Consider the following 25863-nt stretch of genomic DNA (forward strand, 5'->3'; position numbering starts at 1 on the left):
GTTCCGTTTGATACGCGAAATTAACGAGAGACGATTTCGTTTCCGAATCGACGACGCGGCAAACTCGTCCTTTCGACCCTCCGTACTTTCTAACATTTATTAAGGCTCGCCGCCCTTTCAAAGCGCCCCAAGTTCGTGAATTACCGTACCTTCGCGAAAAACAAAATTAATAGAGCGCACGTAATTTAGTCCGGGCGCTCTAAGTCAAATTTTAACGATGGTTTTAACGAAAAATCCTGTAAATAAGCCTCCATTTTAACAGAGATCCCCATCTCCCACATTTTACCGTAACATTTTCCCCATAAGAAATCAGTGAAAATCGATGGACCTAAAGTTTCAGCTGAAAAATGACAATTTTGTTTCTCTCAGATTATTTAAGCTGTTATAAATACTTCGAAATAAGATATATTTTCATTTTTCGGAAATAATAGAATAACGTATTTTTATTAGAAAATGTCCCGTTCACATATAACAGTATATTTCAATAATAGAGGTCGTAAATCTTTCATCTTTCAAAGAAAAATCACGATTGTAATGGATATCTAAAGCGTAAAATTCCGATGTTTGCAATTGTACTTTGTAAGGTAAAATACCCTAGGACATTATTGTGACAAATGTTTTTGTAAAACTTGTGACTTGGTGTGAGATCTATCTAATTGTATTTTTCTTTAAAATTGCTCGATTTGTTTCACGTAAAAACGCGTTCGTAGATTTTAATTTATCAACAGCTTCGATGAAAATACATTTCGGTTGTCCAAAAAAAAAAAAAAACTTCCGGATCTATGGCCGAAAGGCTTTCACCTGGACATTACATAGACACGTAAGAAAGCGTGTCCTATCTCAAATTTCTAGATTCTAGTTACGCAATACGCAGACTGGGAGAGGCGAGCGATTATAGAGTCGAATGCTAATAAAATGCCATAAGACAAATTTGCCTTTGTCCGCGTAGAATTCAATAGACATTCAGTGGGTCTTTTCCCTATCTCGAGGAATGAATCTAATGTATCGAGAAACAAGGTTGGTGTAAAAGCAAAATTTGCACATTAAAAGTAAAAATCGACTTTCATTTATTATCTATTAATATTTATTATTTATTTATTATTTATTATTATCTATTATTATTTATTTATTGTTTATTATTATCTATTTATTATTATCTATTATTATTTATTAATGATTTATCGATATTTTGCAGAATATTTTCTCATCTTGTATATTAATCATCGAATGATTTATTTCGCCTACGATATTCATTTTAAAATAGAGACTGAATGACAAGGAATATTTACAAAAGTTCCTCCTCAATTTTTTGATAAAATTTGACAAACTAAAGTAAACTAAAATAAAAATAGAATGAAGAAAAATAATTTTGCAACTCGTTATTTTTAATTTCGACAAACGAAACTTCCTTAAAAGTTAAATATTGCACCGAGCACTAGAGATAATATTTTTATACGTATTTGAGCTGGTTTTATGGTACGTTTAAAATCGTAAAAAAATCTTGTAAAAATATTCTTTTTATAGTCAATAGCTTCCGCGATATAAAACAAAGCATGTATAAAACTTTGTGATTTCAACGTCGGAATTTAAATATCAGCGGGACAAGCAACTATGTGAAAATTATTCTTGGTTGTTACAGAAACCTGCCAATTGCAAATTTCATTAAGAAGACAAATACACAGTAAAAAATAAAATGTAAATTATAACATTTTCCACATGTCAAAATTCACTCTAAATTTTATGTTAAAATAACTCATTCGTATGTTACTTGTTGACAAACTAAAGATGTTAAATAATTGACATTTATTTTTGTTATCGTGACTTTAAGTGTAATGTAAAAATAACATACAAATTAATTAAAAATTACATGAAAAAATAGTTCGAATAATTCATAAGAAATGTTGAGAACATTAATATATAATAGTAATTATTTTAACTTGAATTATTTGTAATAGAAACATTTGATTTTAGTAAATTTGATTATTTTGTGTCAAAGTTTAAAATTATTTAAAGATTCACCTTAACTTTTCTTAGAATGTTAAACTTTGAGACATGTTGATTGTTTAAAATGATGATGTTGAAACTACTCAAAATAATATTCCATTTCTAAGAGACATATATAAAGCGTTAAGTTATAAAGTTGACATAAATGTAACACATGAAAATTTTATTAAAAATAATAATATAATATATATAATATATTATATATATATATATATATATATATATATATATATATATATATATACAGGGTGTCCTAGTTATCTTCCGTCATTTTTCAAAGACAGATTCCTGAGATCATTTGAAGACGATTTTTCCTCAGCGAAAATGTCAATGAAGACTATCATTGTTTCCGATTTTTGTCATTTTCATCATATATCTTTGCAATTAAGTCTTAAATTAAAACTCAACTAAAGTAAACTCTATTTAAAATTAATTAAAAAATGTGGTTTTGTTAATATTTTATTTCTACAAAGCTTAGTTTACGAAAAACCCCTTATTTCCAATCACTTATAATTCGAAAATTATTAGTGTCTCGACATTTTCGTTGAGGAAAAATCATCTTCAGATGATCCCAGGAATCTATCTTTGAAAGATAACGGAAGATAACTGGAACACCCTGTGTATATATATATATATATATATAAATTTTATTAAAAATAATAACATATAGGCTGTATGTTAATTTTACATTAAAGTACTAATCAAAACGTGGTAAGACAAGAAAATTTTAACATATGGACGCACAATTTTTTACCTGTGTGTACTTCTTATTTAGTCTCGTTTACCCTAAGACTCGGTTCGGAAAATGGACTGAAACATTTTTTCGACCCGACACTCGGAGTCTTTGCCATCTCGCGAGCCGGCTAGAGAGGCTAAAAAGTTGCCACGGACGCGCCGAGAGCCGAGAGAGAGCCCAAGGAAGTCTCGCCTCCTCCTCTACATCTATATATAGTTTGTACGAGCGAGCCGGGGAATAAAATTGCTGCCACCGAGCGGAATCGCGACATGTTCCCGACCGCGTCTGCGACATGCACGTGCACTCGGCACCGACCACGGGGTCCCCTTTTGCACGCGACAGCCAATCGTAAACAAAGAACGTCTAGATTCGCGACGAGGGGTTCTCATCTCGCGTTGACGAACCGACGAGCCTCGGAAGATGACTTCTTGCGCGAGCGGAAATTACACTTTTTACCTTTCTGCCGATCGAACGAGGACAAGCTCGCTGCATGTGTGCGTGCGTACGAGTGCGTACGTGTGTCTCGTTACGCCGCGAGAGGATTAACGAGCCTCGCTCCAACGTGTTGCGCACGTTTTCACGACGGAAGGCGGTCCCGTGGCCGCGAACGACGCTCATGAAATGCTATCCTGCCTTTAAAATCCTCGATAAAAACGGCATTTCTTGACGCACACGCGCGATCCTCTTCCGGCATCGGCCACGCCGACGTATACTTATACCTAGAGGTGGCTATTATCGTTTTTAAATATCAGTCATTACGCCAAAATCACTCTAGTAATAATGAAAATAGTAGTGATAAACTGTGTACTGTTGATAAAAATGATAGGTCAACCTTAACGAGAGAAAAAGAGAGAGAGAGAGAGAGAGAGAGAGAGAGAGAGAGAGAGAGAGAGAGAGAGAGAGAGAAAGAGAGAGAGAAAGGGAGAATGTGTTATTCTTTTAAAACGCGCGATTGAGCAAGCGAAAGATGCGGGGGCGGCTTTTATACTAATTATATCGTTATTATTTCTATCTTACACGATATTATATTCCATTATCTCGCTTTATAATGTACTATTATAAAAGATACTCTGTTGCAAAATATCGATAATTCTACAATGACTCTGGAATTTTTCTCAAAAATTTCCAATTTTCTTTTTCCAACAAAGAATACATTCTTGATAATGGTCTTAAAATATATCCATCACGAGTGTTGAATAATCTCATTATCATGTACCCCGAAAGGAGAATTTATTTTCTCTTCAAGAATAGTGTAAAGTTGTATCAAGGAAAATTAAATTTATTTTATGTAGTAAACCAAATTTTTAATTTAATATTCTGGACTAAAATACTGCACTTATTAAGCTTCAGAATATATTTCAATTAAATTTAATGCTTGTGGTGAACTTTTGATACATTTGCGGATATACAAACTTGTGTTATACTCAAGACAATAATATTTACTTGAATACAGTATACATTTTTCTCTGTATATGCCAAAATACAGGGTGTTTCTTAATAAGTCTTTGTCGAAAATTAAGGAGGGCTTTTCACATAAAAATTAAGTTATTATTTTTTTTCTCAAATTTGGAACAAGAAATGAAATTAGGTGAATATTTTCTACTAATAAAAAGGTTATTTGTTAATATTTTTTCAGCCTCCCGTATTGTTATAGGGGGATGAAACTAGCAATCCTTATTCAATTTTTTATTAGAACTTTTTAATGGGCCGGAATATGATCATCTAAAAATATGTATTAAAAAGTTTGATTTATTTAGAAACTTTTTTTCTTTCTTTCATTTTTTTCATAAATTCAGTAGTCTTCAAGAAAAAAAAGGCGTTATCGTGCACAGTAAACCGATAGCATGGGTTTCGAATTACGAGAAGTTAAATTTTAAAATAAAAATAAAATTAGAGTAAACGTTGGGAAAATTGAAACAAAAACAAAATTATAAATACCTAAAAAATTCTTAAAAAAAAATAAAATAAAATAAAATAAAATAAAAAAAATAAAAACCTAATTTTTACTCTGATTTTTGGAGGAGTGTAACTTCTGTTTACATGAAAAACCCCCCTTAATTTTCGACAAAGAATCATCTCCTAAAATTTTCCGCACTTATTAAGAAACACCCTGTATATGCCAACGGACAACATACTTTATAATGAGTTGTAGACACTCACGAACATGAACTGAATGTGAAATTACGTTTTTTTTCTGTTTATCGCCGCTATTTGAACGTAATTTTGATAAGGAAAGTCGTGATGGTTTACCTCGTCGCGGGTTAAACTCGTCTTTTACCTAGATATAAATTGCACGCGTATATTTGCCTGAGTTTACGGATATTTCTCATTTTAATATCAGTTTCAGCGAAACATGTAAAACGTCCGTTATGCGCATCCATAATTAATAAATAGTATATCCCTGAAGCGCGGGAAGAACAATCGCCAAGAAAGGCCTCGCGACGTAAGAAATAACGCGCGATGTTATCGTAACGTGTACATGTTTCGCATGTATATTTCAGAGACTTTTTTTAGCGCAATCGACTGTGATTATTCATTGTCACGATTCACGGAAATATTTGAACGGTCGTTAAGACCTCTCTCTTTCTCTCTCGAGGCTCAAATCGACCAGTAGCGAGGCGCAAATATATCACACTATCCGGCGAAAAGTAAAATGGCTTTCTGTCATCGGTACGAAAATAGATAAGTTCATGCACTTAACCGTCGAGCAAATTGTTCGCACCTGCGAAACTGAAATTTGAGCGTTGGCACTTTATTGCGCATACGTACGTGCTTGTAAATTGCGCAAAAGCGCATGCGTCGAATAATATTGTGAGCGAGGAATTTCGTTCTTCGTGCCACATGACAAGTTTCGATATACGTGAAAATTCTCGAATATGGAGCAAAAATTGTCATTATATCTCCGTCAATCAATGCACGATAATTCAGTCAAAAAGACAATTCCCAGTTGATAGAATATTAAGTATAATATTTACAAGAATGTTGAATGTTTACACTGAGGAAAAAATTATCTTGAAATAAAAAAATTTTAGTTAACTCATTCGGTGGGTACTAATCACGTATTTACTTGTATTCAAAATGTCTGTTTGCTTAAGTTAAGTATTTATTTACATATGTTTAAAAATATATATATGCTTAAAAAATATAATTTTTAATTAAATATTTTTATTTTAATTTTATAAAATATTTATTAAAATGCATTTTTTATTCCCAAAAATTTTTTAAAATAATATATTTAATTTAATAAATTATAGTGTATATTTTACGAAAATAGTATTTAAATATAAAAAACTATATAAATGAAAATAATGTACTTAATATAACATGCATATTTAATTAAAATTAAATACTTTTGCTTAAATGAAATAAACAATTCCTTGCATTTAGCAAAAGTTTCAAGAAAACAAATTTATTTGATTTAAAAAAATTTTTCTCTTAGTGTGTATTAAACGAATAAAATTCAGAATGAGTTTTATTTAAATAAATAAATGAACAAAGCTAATTTATTTAGCACCATTAAAAATAAATGCGAATCTATTAATTCCCCGTTACTTTTTCTACGATTCTAAATTAAAAGATAATTAATTTCACACCAACATATATAACATTTCACGCGTGTTGATATTTTTGTAACATCGAATAGCCTATTGTATAATCGTCTAAAAAAAGAAATCATATTTTTACAATCATCATTTTGTACAAAGTAAATTAATTAATTTTCATGAGGCTATAATCATTCGATCGTGGACATGTCCTTCAACGCGTCCCGGAAATCTAAACGTGAATGTCTAGTCCGACGAGTTCATTGCTAGCACAAAATGGACTTGAAATGAAATTTATAAAGCCGTAAACGCAAAACCGCTCGTCTTAATAAACCCCAGCAACAAGCCTTTAGTTTCCTATTCACGCGGGTCGTTAAAAACGGCGGGTTTGCTGCAGAAGATCTGTGACAGGTGTTATCGCGCATGATTACCACAAGTGTGTTTTGCCGGCTCGTCGTGTCTCTTTCGCAGTTGCTTCGACAATAAATAACGACTCCGCCTCAATTTCATCGTAAATTATTCGAGAAAGCAGACTCGCGTCGATTTAAAAATCGCGATGATTAATCAAACGTCAAACAACAATCGATTTCGGAGTAATATTACGAGTGACGTTTCACACTTTCGACGAAAGTGCGTAGGAATATTTAACGACGAGGAGGGAAGGAGGCTCCAAACATTGAATGCAGTAACGATGACCGCAAATAATAAAGAGAGAAAGTCAGACGACGATTTTATTTGCATTGTATGTCGCCAGCTGTCAAACCGATTACGACGAACATTATTATTTAATGATATTAATTACGAGTCGATTATCAAATAATAATTATAATTCCTCTTATCGATCCCTCTTTTTCGACAGAACCGTTCGTACCTCGATTTAATCATCTTTCGCAGGTCGACACGTGGTCATTGTTGACAGACGCAGAAAAATTCTACGAGCAATTTTCGCCGGCGCGAATTTTTCTATCACGTTTGCAGACGGTTAGCGCGTGTAAGGAAACCCTTTCCTTTCGTAAACACTCGCAAGTACTCTGGAAACTTTCCGCGTTAAGCAATCTCCTCCCTCCTCCTCCTCCCATGGCGTTTGCCGCCATAGGAACGTCGTGGAAAACGGTGTGCAAAAGCGGCAATTGCGACAGAGACTGTTTCGAGATTCGCTTAATCGTTGGGCCTTGAGGGCCTAGACCCACTTACTTGAATTGCATTAGATGCTACGACTAAACGACGCCGTTTCGCTCATGTCGTGCGAGCCTAAACTTGATGTTTTCAAGAATGGCTTATCGTAAGCGACATCGAAATTGGAGCATCGATCCAACGTATATATATCTAATTCAACCTTATTATACACAGAAAAAAAAAATAAGTGTCAAATCAAAACTTATATACTTAAACTAACGCGTTCATTGTTTCGTATATACGCAACAACTTATAATCTTCTTAGAAGAATTTAATAATTTTAAATATCAACAATATTAAAGTCTTATTTTAATATTGTAATTGTCACCCCAAGAATATATAATTATTTAATTCTGCTTGAAGAAAATTATCTTTGATTTAAAAATGTTATTTTCTATCTAACATTGTTTCTTTTCCATTCAAGAAAATTAAATTTTAAAACAGAAGAATATATTTTTCTTGATTGAACTATGTAAAATGGCCTCATTCAAGTAAGCAATTATTCAAGCAATTATGTTTTACTTTAATTAACGTGACATAATCTAATTTCAAGATTTCCATGTTAAAACTAAATATATTTTCAAAACAAAAATGTTCTTTTTTCTGTGCATACACATAGAGAATAGATAAAGAATTAAAGAATGATATTCTCCCAATTCAAAGATATTCATTTGAAGGGAAAATGAATAAGAGGACGCTAGCTCTCTGATTGTGTGTGTTTGAGCTGCATCCTCTTCTTGCATCACTGTTTGCATCAGTTTGATTTCTAACAAACTAAATTTAAAATAATTTATTCAATAACATGAATTGAATTTATCTAATAAAATCTTGTTGCAATTCAAAATATTAAACAGACTTTTGAGATTAGATGGAAAAAATTGTAGACGACTTGGTGGTGCACAGAAAAAAAACAAATGTCAAATCAAAACTTATATACTTAAATTAACGCGTTCATTGTTTCGTATATACGCAACAATTCATAATCTTCTTAGAAGAATTTAATAATTTTAAATTTCAATAATATTATTGTCTTATTTTAATATTGTAATTGTCACCCCAAGAATATATAATTATTTAATTCGGTTTTAAGAAAATTATAATCTTTGATTTGAAAAATGTTATTTTCTATCTAACATTGTTTCTTTTCCATTCAAGAAAATTAAATCTTAAAACAGAAGAATATATTTTTCTTGATTAAACTATATAAAATGGCCTCATTCAAGTAAGCAATTATTCGAGCACTTATGTTTTTCTTTAATTAACGCGATATAATCTCATTTCAAGATTTCCATGTTAAAACTAAATATATATTTTCGAAACAAGAATATCCTTTTTTTCTGTCTATCGATATGACCGATTCCCTATCAACGCTTCTGGAATGAAAATAATTGGGATTGAGCGAATTATTATGCAGCAAGCGGCTTGGCTGACTTGATTAATTTAATTACGAGACGCAAGATTTTGCAGAATGCTTCCTCGCATGTGTAACAAGTATCGCGTACACAACTGCTTACTAATTAAAAAAAAATATTGTTAACGTGGTCATTAAACGAGGTCGGGCATAAGCACGTGGATAATGACACGTAATCGTGTTACTAGTGCCAGAGCCGTGACGTAATTTCGTTTGTCCAGCGTCTGAAGTAACGACCGCTTCTTCGTCGGCTCGAATATCGCGAGGAGGAGGGCGCGCTCGATCGATTCGCGACTATAAGAGATACGTGCCATCGTTCGTCATCGGTGAGACTCGGTTAATCGCGCATGTGTGTAAGAGCGTGTACATGTATATAATAGGGTTAAATTCGTCGACGAGGATGACGATGACAAAGACGTCGACGCGTCTGCGTAAACGACTTTTGACGTACGCTCAGCACGTGCGAAGATGCTCTCTCTTGATGTATATACGAGAGATAATGTAAGACTCTTGATACACACGATGTAACCGCCCGATGACACACCGGATCGCCGGGTGATGGTGGGAAAACGCGACTCGCGCGGTGAAAGTAAAAGGCGAAATTATTAAAATGACGCGACGCGGTCGATAAATTACGCGCGACGCGGAATTGGATATTCATGGAGCGCGGCTTTTTATTCGCGTCGAAAAGGACCTGCGCGTCTTTCAATCTACCGTCTGGTATGCTTGATACGCGGATTTAATACGCGGATGAATTTTGAGATGACGTCCGCTAAAGTGAAATTTTCCAAACATCAGCATGCATTATTATGTGAGCTTATTATCAATTATATGTAAAATACACATTAAGTATTACGTTATCACAGCGACCCGGACGATAATCGTAACTTATTTATTGGAATGTCACACTGTTCTAAAATATTATGTATAATATATACGGTTTTTCACACGGGTTGTGAAAAATGAATGATTATGGAAATGAAATATTTTCCTTGCGACGTAATTATTTCATTATGATTAGGATTCTTAAATCGTGTATACGGATATAAAACATTACTTTTTTGATCGCGTTATCCGTACATAAAAATTCTCAAAGTGTTCTTTGTAATTAATTATAAATTTATATTTTTTCTGAGAGATATTATATTATAATTTCACATCACGAGTTATGTGAAAAAGTGAAAATTATAAAAATGAAGTATTTTCCTGCGATGTAATTATTTCATTATGATTAGGATTCTTAAATCGTGTATACGGATATAAAACATTACTTTTTTGATCGCGTTATCCGTACATAAAAATTCTCAAAGTGTTCTTTGTAATTAATTATAGATTTATATTTTTTCTGAGAGATATTATATTATAATTTCACATCACAAGTTATGTGAATAAGTGAAAATTATAAAAATGAAGTATTTTCCTGCGACGTAATTATTTCATTATGATTAGGATTCTTAAATCGTGTATACGGATATAAAACATTACTTTTTTGATCGCGTTATCCGTACATAAGAATTCTCAAAGTGTTCTTTGTAATTAATTATAGATTTATATTTTTTCTGAAAGATATTATATTATAATTTCACATCACGAGTTATGTGAAAAAGTGAAAATTATAAAAATGAAGTATTTTCCTGCGACATAATTATTTCATTATGATTAGAATTCTTAAATCGTGTATACGGATATGGAACATTACTTTTTTGATCGCGTTATCCGTACATAAAAATTCTCAAAGTGTTCTTTGTAATTAATTATAAATTTATATTCTGAGAGATATTATATATAATTTCACATCATGGGTTATGTAAAAAAGTGAAAATTATAGAAATGAAATATTTTTCTTGCAACCATAATTCTTGTAATCATTTCATATGCTATTCTTAGATTATATACATACATAAAAAAATATTACTTTTTTATCACATTATCCGTAAAAAAAATCTCGTCAGATATTTTTTACAATTAATTACAAATTTACACATTTGTTCTAAATATATCATTTCACGTCACAGGTTATGTAAAAATAAAAATTGTAAAAATAAAACGTTTTTCTTGTGACGTTATTTCACTGTGCTATTATTAACACTCTTAAATTGTGTATATACATAGATAAAACATTACTTTTTTTATCACACTAACTGCAGATAAAAAAATTTTCTTGTGAAACATGCTATATAATTAATTTTAAATCTGTACTCGCTCCGATTCAATGAATTAATTCAGTTTAACAAACTTGTTTGTATCCAGATGTCTAGCAATATTATGCAAAATATACTACATATAATGTTTTTATAACGTTAATATTAATCATTACCGATCGCTATTTATTTACTCAAATTAACTCTAATATTTTGACAAAGTTATACATCTTTTTATCTCAAGCAAATTTTGACACGTTAATCGTAATATTTTTTTTATCCGATTGTGCTTCTCCGATTCTGATTATACCGTACATTTCTCGAAGATTATCTCGGAAATTACGTTGTGATAATGTCAAATGATGATTATCACTGGCACTATTGAAAATGCAAAACACCGAGTGCTATAGATACATTATTTCTTTTTTATTTATTCCCTTTTTTCTAATCTTTATAGCAGAATCTTACAACGCGCTCTCGAAAGATTATATTCTCCAATTTACTCGAAGCTATTTATTAGCATTTATCGTCGCTTTTTTATCACTTTACATTTCCGACGTAGGCTTGAAAAATGAATACTAGCTATTGAACGAACGAACGATCAACGAATGCAAATTTTCGCTTCGTTAAATCAGAGGACGCTTACGACACCGCGAATGCAAACAAAGCGTCCATCAACATTCGATTCACGTTCAAGTCAACGATTCGCATTCGCTCTTCGGAAACTTTCAAATAAACTCGCCTCTCCCATTTTTTCGCTGCTCGTTCGTTCCCCGTACATCTACTCTACTAGTATCTTACTGTAAAAGCAACTCACCCTCGAGCTTCATGCCAACCTCGAGGCACTTCTGGAAACGGCAGAAGGGACATCGTTTCCGCTGCGTCTTGTCGATGTGGCAGGACCTCTCGGCGACGCAGGTGTACACCTTCTTGTTCTGGACGGTGCGCTTGAAGAAGCCCTTGCAGGACTCGCACGTGAGTAAACCGTAGTGATAGCCGGACACCTTGTCCCCGCAGACCGGGCAGAGCTCCTCGATGATGATGTCCTTGGTGTCGGGGAAGTCGGACGGGCAGGGTATCGAGCCCGTCACGACGCCGACCTGGCCCAGTCCGGGATGGCAGAGGGTACCGCCGGTAGGAATCGCGCCGGCAGCGACGTTGCCGCTTCCCGCGGCGGCGACGCCAGGCCCGCCGCCGCCTCCGCCTCCCCCGCCGCCGCCTCCTCCGCCGATCGCGACGTTCGCCGCGCCTGGACCAGCGTCGCCGGCGGCAGTGGCCGCCCCGCTGCCGTTGCCGCTGTTACCGGTGTAACCTCCACCTCCGCCGTTGCCCTCGAGACCGGAGGATGCGCCGCCGTTGCCGCTTCCGGCTCCTGTTGGCGGGAACAGACATGTGTACACCTTCTTGTTGGCGCAAATCTCGAACGACGAGGACGCCCCGTTCCCGCTACCGTTTCCACCCCCGCCCCCGCCCCCGCCGCCGCCGCCCCCCGTGGGAGAGAAGTGACACGTGTACATCTTTTTGTTGTTGCACGGCGAGCTGTTGCGCTTGAAGTAACCCTTACAGTTATCGCACGTATACAGGCCGAACTGATAGGTGGACACGTTCTTGTGGCCGCACATGGGGCACCGATTGTCCTCGGGGATCTCGTAGAAACTCGACTCGAAGCCGGACATGCCGCCGCCCTGCGATTGCGCCGCGGCCTGGCCATGTGCCGACATTTGTTGCTGCTGCGCCTGGGTCTGCGGCTGCTGCTGCTGGTGGCACATGGGCGACGGCGAGCTCTGCGCGCAATTGCCGTAGGGCGACGAGCCGTAATGCGGCTGGGGCTGTTGCTGCGGGGGCTGCTGCTGCCCGCCAGCCTGAGGACTGCCCTGCGGGCTCAGGTGGAACGGCGACATGTTCAGGGATATCAGGCTCGAGTGCTCCATCTCCAATAACATATCACCCTTGCGCGAGAGGAGCACGTCGGACGGACGTGCACGTGTACGATCGGCGCATATATGAATCGAGGCTTCCCCTCGTCACCCGGATGCGAGTCCCTTCGATCTATCGGATTTGGGTTTTTCACTCGACCGAGCTGTGGATCGCGCGCGAGTCACGAATTACATCGGGGTATCTTTGTTCCCCTTGGTTTCGCCAACAAGGTGATTTCTGGCGAGAGGGATGGGGATGACAGCGTCAGTCGATTAACGTTCTCGAGACGCGACCTGGCGCACCCGTTAACGTCGCCATCAATGACGCTGATGACGACGACGAGGACGACGTCGATGACAACAAATGGGCACAATCGAGACGAGGAGGAAGGACACGCACTCGAGGTTCTCGCGGCACGAAAAATACTCGATTCACTAGAGTCACCCTCTTTTTCTCTCTCTCTCTCTCTCTCTCTCTCTCTCTCTCTCTCTCTCTCTCTCTCTCTCTCTCGCTCACACAAATTTATCGAGAAAAATCATCGTACACCACCAAACGTATACGAATCTCGTCGAGACTTGGGGCTACGTCCGAAACATGATAGCGATACGAGTGTCGATGATCGCGCGCGAAAAACATTCGGACACTTTCGCAACCGAAGCACCAAAAGGTACCGTCTCCTCCCGTTCACACTGTAATCCAAGACCTTATTGCAGATGAGCTCGCGTTTGACAGTAATACCGCGAAACTGACAGACGGACACACGCGACAAGGCGACAATCTACACACATCGACGGGTGTCAACAATGTGACGTTTCGACGCGATCGCGTACAAAGGCGCGCCACAAGTGCCCCGAGGGTACACTTGGAGCAACTATTGTACCGGCACAACACAAACGAGCGAGGCGACGAATAGTAAACGAGCGAGACGGATGCGCGCACACGACGATGACGACAACAAATCGGAGCCCGAGACCGCACGACTTGACAGTTGGCGTGTCTGCGGACGACTAGTCGTCTTCTCGGCTCGTTGCCTTCCCGAAGGGCCCGCTCTCCCCTCCTCCGTCACCCTATCGTCGGTACATGGAGTAGGTAGGTAGGTAGGTAGGTAGGTAGGTAGGTAGGTAGGTAGGTAGATAGGTAGATAGGTAGGTAGGTAGGTAGGTAGGTAGGTAGGTAGGTAGGTAGGTAGGTAGGTAGATAGGTAGGTAGGTAGAGACCGCCGGGGAGGCCGCCTTTACGGGACACGGTATACGTGACGTATCACGGCGAGCACCGACGACGATGACGATCCACGCTCGCGTCCCAGGGTGTCTCGACGATGCTGGCGATGCTCCTTCCTTCGCACTCCCGTCTCGAGGCCCGACGCGGTCGCGCGCGTTGCTGCGTCTCCCCGAGAAAAAGAGACGGACGGACGAGCGAGCGACGTTTCGCGACGGTGCCACGACGACGCCGACGACTGGGAAATTGGGCGAAACCGTGCACGAAGAGAACGGTGCCGAGGCGCGCACTACTGTCAGGCTCCTTCGGCGTTTCGGTGGGTATAGAGAGAAGGCGCGCGTGTCCCTTTACCGACGGGCATCGAGAGGCGCGAGAGAGAGAGAGAGAGAGAAAGATGGACGGGGGACCGAGGGGAAAGAGAGCGAGCGAGCAAGAAAGAGAAAGAGAGAGACAGAGGGAGGGAGAGAGAGAGAGAGAGATCGCGCGCACAGAGTATAACCAACACAGCGCACGGCATAAGTGAAAGTGATTCAGCAGCGCATGCCACCGCGCGCGGCCAGGTACCCGACGCGGAGTGGAGGTGCCGCCTGAGAGGTCCGCGCGGACGCGGGAGGGGGAGGGGGGAGAGTCGAGTAGCACGCGGTCGCGGCGGAGAGCGAGGCGGACGGGATTGCCGCTGGTATATTGCCGCGGTCGAAGATACCGGTGGAGAGGGAGGAGGGCGGGAGGAAGGGAGGGGGAGAAGGAGGTTGCGCGACCGATGGCGGGGGGGATGACCTACTTACGAACCAGGTCTATGTCGGCCGGGGAAGTATTGTCCGCGAGCATGCGAGACCGCGTCGTCGTCGTCGTCGTCGTCGTCGAGGCTTCTCTCTAGGCTCGCGAAGTCGAACCTTCGACGGACGATACCGCGCAACGAGGCGACTTTTGAAAACGAGTAGTACAACAAACAGGAGGAGGAGGGGGGCGGGGGCGAGGGAGAGGCGTTCTCGCAGTCGGCAACCGAGAAAGCGACCGGTCCTGCGAATGACGTAAGACGCATTCCGCGAATGTGTCGAGCAGGACCGAGGCCTTTTTTCCTCTCGGCACTTGACGCGGACCAGAGTCCCCGGTCCCGACGAGAGCGAGCGAGCGAGCGAGAAAGAGAGAAAGAGAGAGAGAGAACAAAATAGCGACGCCAGACGACGTACCAGCCGATGCGGATAGCGTCACAGGTAGAAGAAGCCGCGACGCGGCTAATGGCAAGTGTCGCGGCACCGGGAGACGCGCGCGCGCGCGCGCGGCTGGCTGGGTCAACAGCAACGCCGTTGGCACTCCCCGGCGAGCGCAGCGCAAGCGGCGTCCGCGCCTGTGTGTATCGTGTACGCGCGGCGGTGGATGTGCGACGCGGTAAGCGCGCGGTGGGGAGACCTACTGACCCAGTTCGTTGAGAACATGACGCAGCCGCGCGACTCTCGCTCCCTCTCGTCACACGCGCCCCCCTCCCTCCGCGTCCCCCTCTCCCTCTCTCTCTCTCTCTCGCGCGCGTTCCTCTCTCGCCATCTCGCGCAGGCAGACCCTGTCCTTACCCTCCCCCACGCACGTTCCGTCCTTCTCGCGCCTCCCCCCTCCCTCTTTGCGCCGGTTAAGCCTTCTCGCTCGCGTACTCTATCTCGTGTGAAAAGACGCGATACCTCTTTTTCTCTTTCTCGCCGTCCCCCCCCTCTCTCACTCTCACTTTCTCTCTTTCTCGCACGCTTTTTCGCCTTCTCCCCCGCTTCCCTCCTTGCCCTCCTTGTTCGACTCATTTATTCACTCGCCGACTCGCGCGCTCTTTCTCGTACGAGTGACCGAGAGCGAACGTTCCTGCCGTACAACGTACAACGGCGAGCGTAGATACATGCATACATACACACGTGCACACTCGCGCACGCACACACGGACGGACGCACGCCGCGTCGAGTATCGCAGGCGTGTTGTCATCGACGTTGTCATCGCGTCGGGTGCACCGAGGGCTTCGAGATTGAGAAACGCGCGTCGCAAGCGCGTTCAACGATAATAAATTCGGCCCGAGGGATTTCGTCTGTCTCGAAAAAAATTAGAAAAAAAAAAAAAATTACGAAAACGCGTTTTTCCGGCGCATCCGAGGAAGCGCGTAGGAATATTATGTACATTTGAATAATTATAGTCGGGAAAATCGACGTCCTTGTCTCGACGTCGATCTCGATGATAGAGAGTGATCTTTATCGTGATAATTATGGGCGCTTAAAATAAACACGGAGAGAATCGGGCCTTTGTTGATAATTCCAAGCGGGACACCAATGCAACGCGAAAGCGTGTTGTAGCGTAAGCTTGATAAAGATTTGCATAGCGGCTTCGGGAAAATTAAAAAGCGGGGATATGGGATGGAGGATGAAACACAACGTGTGCGGTTGAAACGTAATGGTTAATTCCAGAAACGCGGGCTCGCGCGTTCTTGCGAAATGCATCGCATCCGCTCCTCTCTCCCTTCTGTTACTTACGCGCTCGTCGGGATGCACAATAATACGAAGAAAACGACGAGCGTGATACGGATTCGTCGATAGCAAGTTTCGAAATGTACAGAGTGTTTCTTAGTAAGTGCGAAGTTTAGGTCATTCTTTGTCGAAAATTAAGGGGGGTTTTCATGTAAACAGGAGTTACACTCCTCCAAAAATGGGAGTAAAAATTAGATTTTTATTTTGTAGGATTTTAGATTTTATATATATATAATTTTGTTCCAATTTTCCCAACATTTACTCTAATTTTAATTTTATTTTAATTTTAATTTTATTTTTATTTTATTTCAAAATTTCAAAATTTATTTTAATTTAATTTTATTTTAATTTTATTTCAAAATTTCACTTTTCGTTATTCGAAACCTACGCTATTTAGCATCGTGCATGATAACGTATTTTATTTTTTTTCTCGAAAACTACTGATTTTATGAAAAAATGAAAGAAATACAAAAATTTCTGAATAAATCAAACTTTTTAAAGCATATTTTTAGATGATCATACTCCGGCCCATTAAAAAGTTCTAATAAAAAATTGAATAGGGGTTGCTAGTTTCACTCCCCTATAACAATATGGAAGGCTGAAAAAATATTAATAAATAACCTTTTTGCTAATAGAAAATATCCACCTAATTCCATTTCCTTAATTTGTTCCAAATTTGAGAAAAAAATAAAAATTTAGTTTTATTAACTTATTAAGGGACACCGTATATACCGTGTCTCATCGCGAGTTGTGGCAATTTTTTCACTTCGAAGTGACGTTAATGGCGATGCCAATTGTACAATCAAACGCTCCAGAGTCTTTGAATTTTACGTCGACGCGACTATGAATTTTCTTGTGACACAATTATCATGAATCAATCGATTCGTGATATCATTCATGATGTAAGGACGCTCGAAAGGCTGCGTAAAATCCGTAAAAACTGCGCGATTTGAATGAAGCGGGGCCGTGACTCGAATCCCGCTGGAAAAAATACACACGATCGATCCAACTTCCGCTTCTCATTGTGCGGCGCGCTTCTAAACAGCCAGCCCGGTCCTTTGTCCGGACCGGTGCGGATCGGAAGTGAGTACCTGCCTGCGTCGCATCCGAACCAATACACGCGGAATGCACGCACGTACGCATTATTTTCTACCGGATAGCGTGTTCTACGGAAAGAGAGACCCCGTCAGCGCGTATATTACCTGCGTGTGTGCGACGCAGGTGGAATAAGAATTGTCGCGTTGCCGGAGAAACGCGGTGGAAAAGGGTCAAACGAAAGCGAAAAGGGCCGGCGGCGGCACGAAAGAACGGAAGCGACGAAAGAAAGTGAAAGCTTCACCGCGACCCAGAAACTTTCAGAGTCTGTAAAATCGAACATGAGTACAGGCGGCTCCGCACATTCGGCACCCCTTGCACCTCTATTAAAATCTCGGACGCCGCATCATCATCCCCATCGTTATTTCCCTCATCGCTCTTTCGCGCGAGAATTTTAATTGCGACACGAATCGCGCCGGGAATCGTTTCACTTTCGAGTGTCGCGTTTTCGCCGCACGATTGCACCGAGTGACGCAACGCCTGCATCCGTTTTACGGCATCGGGTGTAATTTCGAGTTGATAAAATACGAGAGAGGGAGAGGGAAAAAAAGGAACACGAGCGTTATCCACACTGAGAAAAAAATCTGACTGCATTAATTAGAATTCTGGTAGATTCGAGCAGTATGTCTGTTGGAAAATGGACGAACCAGAATTCTTGTAGGAATTACCAGATGAATCTGATTAATCTCTTCCTGTTAAATTTACCAAATTTTCTGGTTAATAATACTAAACTTCCCACACAGAAAAAAAGGACGTTCTTCTTTTGGAAATATATTTAGTTTTAACATGGAAATCTTGAAATGAGATTATATCGCGTTAATTAAAGAAAACTATAATTGCTCGAATAATTGCTTACTCGAATGAAGCCATTTTATATAGTTCAATCGAGAAAAATATATTCTTCTGATTTAAGATTTAATTTTCTTGAATTAGGAAAAGAAACAATGTTAAATAGAAAATAACATTTTTAAATCAAAGATTATAATTTTCTTAAAGTAGAATTAAATAATTATATATTCTTGAGGTGACAATTACAATATTAAAATAAGACTATAATATTGTGGAAATTTAAAATTATTAAATTCTTCAAAGAAGATTATAAATTGTTGCGTATATACGAAACAATGAACGTGTTAGTTTAAGTATATAAGTTTTGATTTGACACTTGTTTTTTTTCTATGCAGCACCAAGTCGTCTAAAATTTTTTCCATCTAATCTCAAAAGTCTATTTAATATTTTGAATTGCAACAAGATTATATTATTGGATAAATTCAATTCATATTATTGAATAAATTATTTTAAGTTCAGTTTGTTAGAAATCAAACTGATAAACAGTGATGCAAGAAGAGGATGCAGCTCAAACACACACAAGCAGAGAGCTAGCGTCCTCCTCTTTCTGGCACTACTGCTCGTAAGAGAAAAAAAATATACTTTGGATTTAATGTTAATACTAGTTCTTTATATACATTTCATAGCAAATATTGAATACGAGTTAAGTAAAGAAGTTAATGCAACAAGAAATTTTATAGATTCAACCAGAAAATACTAACCAAATCAAACAATAATAATACTGCTCGTGTGTTGCAAAGCAATAATAAAAATTCTAGGGCGAATAATACGAGCTAATTACTAAGGTCTAAATAAAATAAAAACAAATATTATTAAAATAAAATATAGTAAGAGGCCAACGCAATTGTAAGACGTGTTTTAAAAAAAATTATCCATGAAAACGATCTTTCTTCTTTATTGACATCAAACGTTTCGGACTCAGTTCGAGCCTTCTTCAGTGATTGTGCATAGTCTCAGAGAGCGACGCAAACTCGTATTATTAAATTCGTATAATAAAATAAATATTATTAAATTCGTTTAATTAAACAATCATTAAACGAACTTATTAATATTTATTTTTATTTTATTTAGACCTTAGTTTAATTAGCTCGTATTGGCCCTAGAATTTTTATTATCGCTTTACTGAACAAAAATCCTTATACAAAAATCTTAAACGTTCTAGTTATAAAAAATCGAGTCTTATCATGATAACTAGAAATTCTTACTTGATTTAACCAAAATGCCTTCAATCATACACATATCTTGTTGATAACAATCAAACGAATTTTCTCAGTGCAGACAAGTTTCGTCGATTTGCACACAGAGTGTCGTACACTCGTCATTACCGTGTTGCGTAACGCGGTCCAATTGCACGCTCCAATTAATGATAATATCGTTTAACGCCAGCGGAGCCAGCTCGCACGTGGAGGCTTCTTGGTCGATGCAACGAATGCGTTAGCGAGTCTCGACTCGTCGGCTCGTTATCGCAAATAGCTAATAGCGTAGAAAGGAAAATAATTATAGACGAGACCGGCGCATGAGTGAAATGAGTGTCGTCGGTGCGAGAGAGCCTATGTACGTCGTCGTCGCGATGATGCGTTCTCCTCTTTTTCTATTTGCATTGTCACTCTCCGCTTGTGTCGACGCGAACCTTCGTTCCACGACGGTGGACGCTATGGATGATGATAAAACACGATGACAAGTCGCGGCGAGGCTCCGTTGGAGCAGCAGTCCTTTACCCGTATAGCTTGAAATTATGCGACCATTATCGGCATTACGCTATTTCTGGGTCAATTAGCATCGCGGTGATCCTTTAAACGTCCTCCCGCGTGGGCGAGCGAATTCGCGGCGACGTCGATTATTGGGAGCGATTATTGTCGCGCTGGAATAGCTCTCGCGAGGATGCTTGGAGACCATAACGCGGACCTTGAAAATTGTAATGAAAGTTTGAAATTCCTCCCGTCGAATAATATGTTCCAATTTGCCCCGACGATCTTGACCTAGTTATAGCGTCAAATGAAACGTCGGTGTTCTCATCGCTCCCTCTTCTTGGAGAAAATGAGAAAAATTGGCGTTTATCGCGTGTAAATAGATAATCTAGATCTCGTGGAAGAGAGCGCGTTATCTATCGAATAGAAAGATACGCCATTTATTTTTCACCGGGAAAAGTTGCGGATACAATAATGATAATTGAATAAGTCCGATATCGTTTGATAGATTCGAATGGCGCCTTCTAAACGAGGAAACACGTCGAGTTACACCATTTCGAAGCAGGGCGTTGAAATAATTTCTTATACGAGACAATGTAAATCGTGGTTGAACCGACTGCAAAATGCATGGTAAAAGATAAAGGGAAAAAAAAGAAGTAAACCAGATTCAGAAACTCAAAGAACTTTGGACTTGTTCTGAATTGATATAATTTAGGTCATGGAAAACATCGCGTAATATGTCTAAGCGCTCATCGGCATATTGGAAAAATACGCCGATGCTGCTCCTTTTTCCGAGGGTGAAATATCAACGAATCAATAATTCAATTTTTGCGACAAATATTCAATCGGGGGGCGCTTTTCCCGAAACGAAATATTTCCTCGTCAAATAAATGTACAGTGCACGTCAACGATCCCGTCCTAGGCGGGGCGAGGGGAGCGTGCGACCGGCCAATCAGCTACCGCCGCGCTGCCCGCCCATTGGCCGGTTCTTCCACGCTCCCCTTGCCCCGCCTAGAACAGGATCGTTGACGCGCACTGTACTTTGAATTAGAGACTATCGAGATGCGAGAAAATAATAAAGTCGAGCCTATGACTGTGAGATGCATAGATATAATATAATATAATATAATATGCGTCATATGAAACGAAGGAAGGACGATTCCGATAAGAGAGAGCTCGTTTCTCTCGAATACCGCGATGCGATTACGCTTACAGGTTTGGATCATAGCTTGTAATATTCGTCGCGAGGATTATACGAGTGCGTACTGATGTCTCTCTCTCTCTCTCTTTCTCTTTCTCTCTCTCTCTTAATCGCTCGCGCTCGCCACCAACAGCGTCTCGGTGTGTAAAGTGTGCCAAGGCCTACCCCCACCTCGCAATCTCATTTTCGAAACTAAAAGTAAAATCTAACCGATTGTGTGTGCTGTTACACGTCGTATTATCGCAATGCATATTTCTGTCGCATTGATGGAGCGGAGGAGAGAAGAGGGGGCGGGGCAGAGATTTCTTTGTATATCGCTTACGAAAATCCGCATTAGCGAAATAAGCGCGTTTAAAGACACCATCTCGATCCAATATAATACCGAGATCCGCGAGATAATAAATGTTAACGTGACAAAATTGGTTTTTTTTTTTAATATATATATATATTCGTGCTGCCAATTATTTACCGACGCTTCGCGTGCTATTCGTGCAATCAAATGGCCCAGACCTATATTTGTTTAACCCACATTTGTCACATGTTTCAAGTAAAAATGACACTTTTCCACCGATCCGACAATAATTAAATATTTATACGCAGCGATTTAAATTTCGTGCTCCGTCAAATTATTCAAGTGCTCGATGAATGAAATCGATTCGGTAGTTTCCGCGCTTCCGAAAAAAGCTCGAACAAGCGTGACCCATTTTCCCAAATTCGATCCGATACGTGTCTGTTTCTTGCGAGAAACATTTCGCAAAAATCGCCGCTCTCTTCATCTCGCCTTCGGAAAAGACGGGAGCGAGAGAGAGAGGGAGAGAGAGAGAGAGAGAGAGAGAGAGAGAGAGAGAGAGAGAGAGAGAGAGAGAGAGAGAGAGAGAGAGAGAGAGAGCGAGAGAGAGAGAGAGAGCGAGAGCGAGAGAGAGAGAGAGAGCTATAGAAAGAGAGAGGGGGGGGAGGGAGGAGAGACGGTGGGATTTTCATCCATGAAACGCGAATCGCCGTTTTGCAGGCTAGTTCGCACGTCCTTGACACATTTACCCACATGGGGTACCGCGAGAGACTACGTGCTCGTGATGTATCTAAGCGTTGCATCGGCAGATCGTGCGGTTGCAGAAGAATATCGCAAACTGCGCGTGCGCTATTTGCGCGAATATGTAATTACATTACGGTTAGTCGAGGGAAGAGAGAGAGAAACATGAATGTATGAAGAAAACTCTATCGCCATTCCTTTCATCCGCGTGCAGTTTTTCGTTTCATCTCGTATAACTGATTCCTTCTACGTGAAAATATCAAACTATCGATGAGACTTTCGATTACGAGTTGTTGAAATGTAAAGGCATTTATTGCCTATTAGGCTAATTCGAATATGAATGAAAAAAAATAATGTCTATACAAAATATATATATAATTATTTATTTCATGATTTTTCATTACTAATGATTTGGAGAAAAATACGTAGAATTTTTTTATAATAATAATTTAACTTGAAAGTTTTAACACAGCAAACTTTGCGTTTATTTGATTCTTTTATTGTTAAATATACTTGGAAAAAATTTTTCGAGTTTCCATTTTGATTTAATAATATATATTCTTCACGTGTATTCTTGTAAAAATAATAGACATTGAAAAATGTAGAGAATATTTCTCCACATATGTTAAACGAGTCTCTTCTATTTTTATCTATTTTTTTCTTGGTACAAATTCGAAATAGCCTGTAAATCATGATTACCACAAAAAAATAGCAGACAAAATGATTATAAATTACGACAGTCGAAAGAAAAGCTAAACATTTTTGAAATATCCCAATTTCTCCAAGATGTTTTTAAACCTTTTCATCTGTATAGAAAGAATTGTACCGACTCTATTCTCAATTTTTTTTTGTTATCTTATTTCTCTAAATGTTTTGAAACTTATTGTCAAAAGAATGTAAGTTCTATTAGCACCCATTTTTTTTCTAAATTGCTTCTTCTAACGATAGTCTTTAAAAGATCATTTAATTTTATGTCTATCATCAAATTAATAAAGAGTTAATAATTATTTTTTTCTCTTAATCTTTAAATAATAATTAACTATATATTATTAATAACAAAAAATTGAATATAAGCAAAGAGAAATTTTTTTCATTATTTCCCTATAAAAATAATATTAAATAATAGTAATATATTTAATATTGCAACATCAATAAATATTTTTAATTAAACAGAGTTTCCCTATTTTTATTAATTACGAAGAATTTCCAAAAGTTATTCCTTTCTATTTTTCTATCTAAAAATTCTCTCATTTTCCAACCTTATTCTTTCGAAAAGATATCTACAGAAAAGAAAAAAACGACATAAAAAGAGAATCACAATTATTTCCACTTAGTACGATCAAGAAGAGACAGCATATAAAAATTAATTTTTCGTAAATAATATAAAATTATGAAAAATCCGAGATTGAAATAGTCATCCAAAATTAGAAATACGATCGCTATTTTAATATGACAATTTTATATGCATATGTAAAGAGGTGTGTTCAGCTTAAAATTAAGTCATCCTATTCTAAAATTAAACAGAGTGATGCCCCAATATTTTAAATGAAGAAAGGAAGGCATATGAGTTAAAAATAAATCAATATTTATAAAATTTTCTATTTTTTTAATTGTGTGCCAATCATTCTTAGAAAGTTGAGATGCAACTTTCTTGATACAATATGTTTTTTCGGCAATCTTATTTTTCTTTGTAGTATTTTTTTGGTGGTTGTTATTATATCATTTAGGGGCATTTTAGTATTTTATGGCTTTTTAGTTGTAAAGTAAAAGCATAAACATTTCTAAGATTCTGACATTATATTGCATGGTATTATATTGCATTGTACCGACGACAGTAAAGTGGAAATCTGTGTGTTAGGGTGCGTGCTAATTGTTTTTGCTATTGTGAAAGTAGCTTCTTTACAGCTGTATTCTTCATGTGATATCCTATGAATTTGGAGACAAAAACGCAGCTGTGGGAGCTCTTAGAAATGAAAAGACTTGGGCATATCGAATAAAATGGATACAAACTTGTCCCCTGTGGAGCAAACGAGCGGTCTAAAAGAGAAGAAACAAAAACTACGCTGTCACGTGTTAACATGAACTTATTTTCTCTTTGAAATTCGAGTCGATACCTATACCTTTTCCCCTCGAATTAATTCAATATTTAAGTATTAATATTATTTTGAAATTATTTTACAAAGTATAACTTTTTAAATATTTTTTACAATATTAAATGTTCAAAAATAAATATAATAACACGTTTTGAAGTCACTGAGCAGCTTAGAATTATTAGACATTCTTCTGAGAAAGTTTGAATATTTAATTTCTAGTTTTGACGTCTTAAACGTATGTATCAACGTTTAAGCAAAGTGTGCATTTGATTCGCGTAATTTCGGCGTAACTTACGTGCACGCGATACGTCTGATATCCGGCAATTACAACGAGAACTTATTGCATGCCTTATAGACCTGTTCTTTTTTTTTTCTCGACGGTCGCGATTAAAGAAAGTCGAGGATAATCTTGACCTTGACCGAAAAATTATTTGGTACGATTACGATAGTCCGATAGTCGCTGCGAAAAAGGGGAGGATATTTCGAATAGAAACTCGTTTCAGTGTCCACCTACGGGAGGAGCTCGGACGGGATGATTCTCAAGGTTGAAAAGAGAATCGGATACACGAGAGACTCGACGCGACTGCGAAAGATAAGACCGATAATAATGATCGGCGATCGTAATGACCGGTAATTTCCCTCAGAAATAATTCCGGCCGAGCCGAATGGAGCAAGATGAGCTGGACGCGTAATAGAGTACATACGTACTCACGTAAAGAACTTTATGTATTCGCGCGAGGACTGTAATTTCAGCGCGAATAACATTCTTTGCGAGGGGCAGCATATCGAATGCGAATGTCCCGGGATGAAAGAATCAATGAAAAAGCAAATTTAATTATTGATATAAGAGATAAAAGAAATAATTTAATATTGATATCTTTTTTCGTAAAAGATGAAAAAGAAGACTATTAAAAAAAATTATTATATTAAATATTTTTTTTCCGTAAAAATAACAATATCAAAAATTGTAGTAATCGAAAAAAAAAACATGTGCGGAAAAATCTAATTCTTTCATACATGATTTATTAAAAATATTGTATTTAAAAAAGTGCAATATATTTTACTTGATTATTTAAGTATTTTAATATAATTTTGTGAAAATTATAACATATATTTTTAAAAATTAAAATTTCTTATTGTTTAAACTTTTAAAATTATATTTTCTATTTTTATTTTTATACTGCAATCATCTTTTTTTTATAAATGCAGAAAAAAATTGCGTTGACAAACGTGAGTTTATAAAGTTTTAAACTTCCTAACACATATT

At 38.3% G+C, this 25863-nt stretch overlaps 1 protein-coding gene across 2 annotated transcripts in view; it reads right to left on the reverse strand.

Annotated features, from left to right (window-relative positions):
- Positions 1-25863, reverse strand: part of LOC105256805 (nuclear hormone receptor FTZ-F1) — a 106620-nt gene that overhangs the window by 18661 nt on the left and 62096 nt on the right. The window contains exon 1 of one of the 2 annotated variants that reach the window (XM_025412428.1): positions 11828-14950. In XM_025412428.1, the coding sequence (XP_025268213.1) occupies positions 11828-12953 (1126 nt within the window). In that variant the 5' untranslated portion in view covers positions 12954-14950. Of the gene's footprint in view, positions 1-11827; positions 14951-25863 lie in introns of those variants that run through there. The other variant, XM_025412429.1, reaches the window with a different exon arrangement.

The sequence above is a fragment of the Camponotus floridanus genome, unplaced genomic scaffold, assembly GCF_003227725.1.
Source record: "Camponotus floridanus strain SB8 unplaced genomic scaffold, Cflo_v7.5 scaffold50, whole genome shotgun sequence".
NCBI classification, from domain to species: Eukaryota; Metazoa; Arthropoda; class Insecta; order Hymenoptera; family Formicidae; genus Camponotus; species Camponotus floridanus.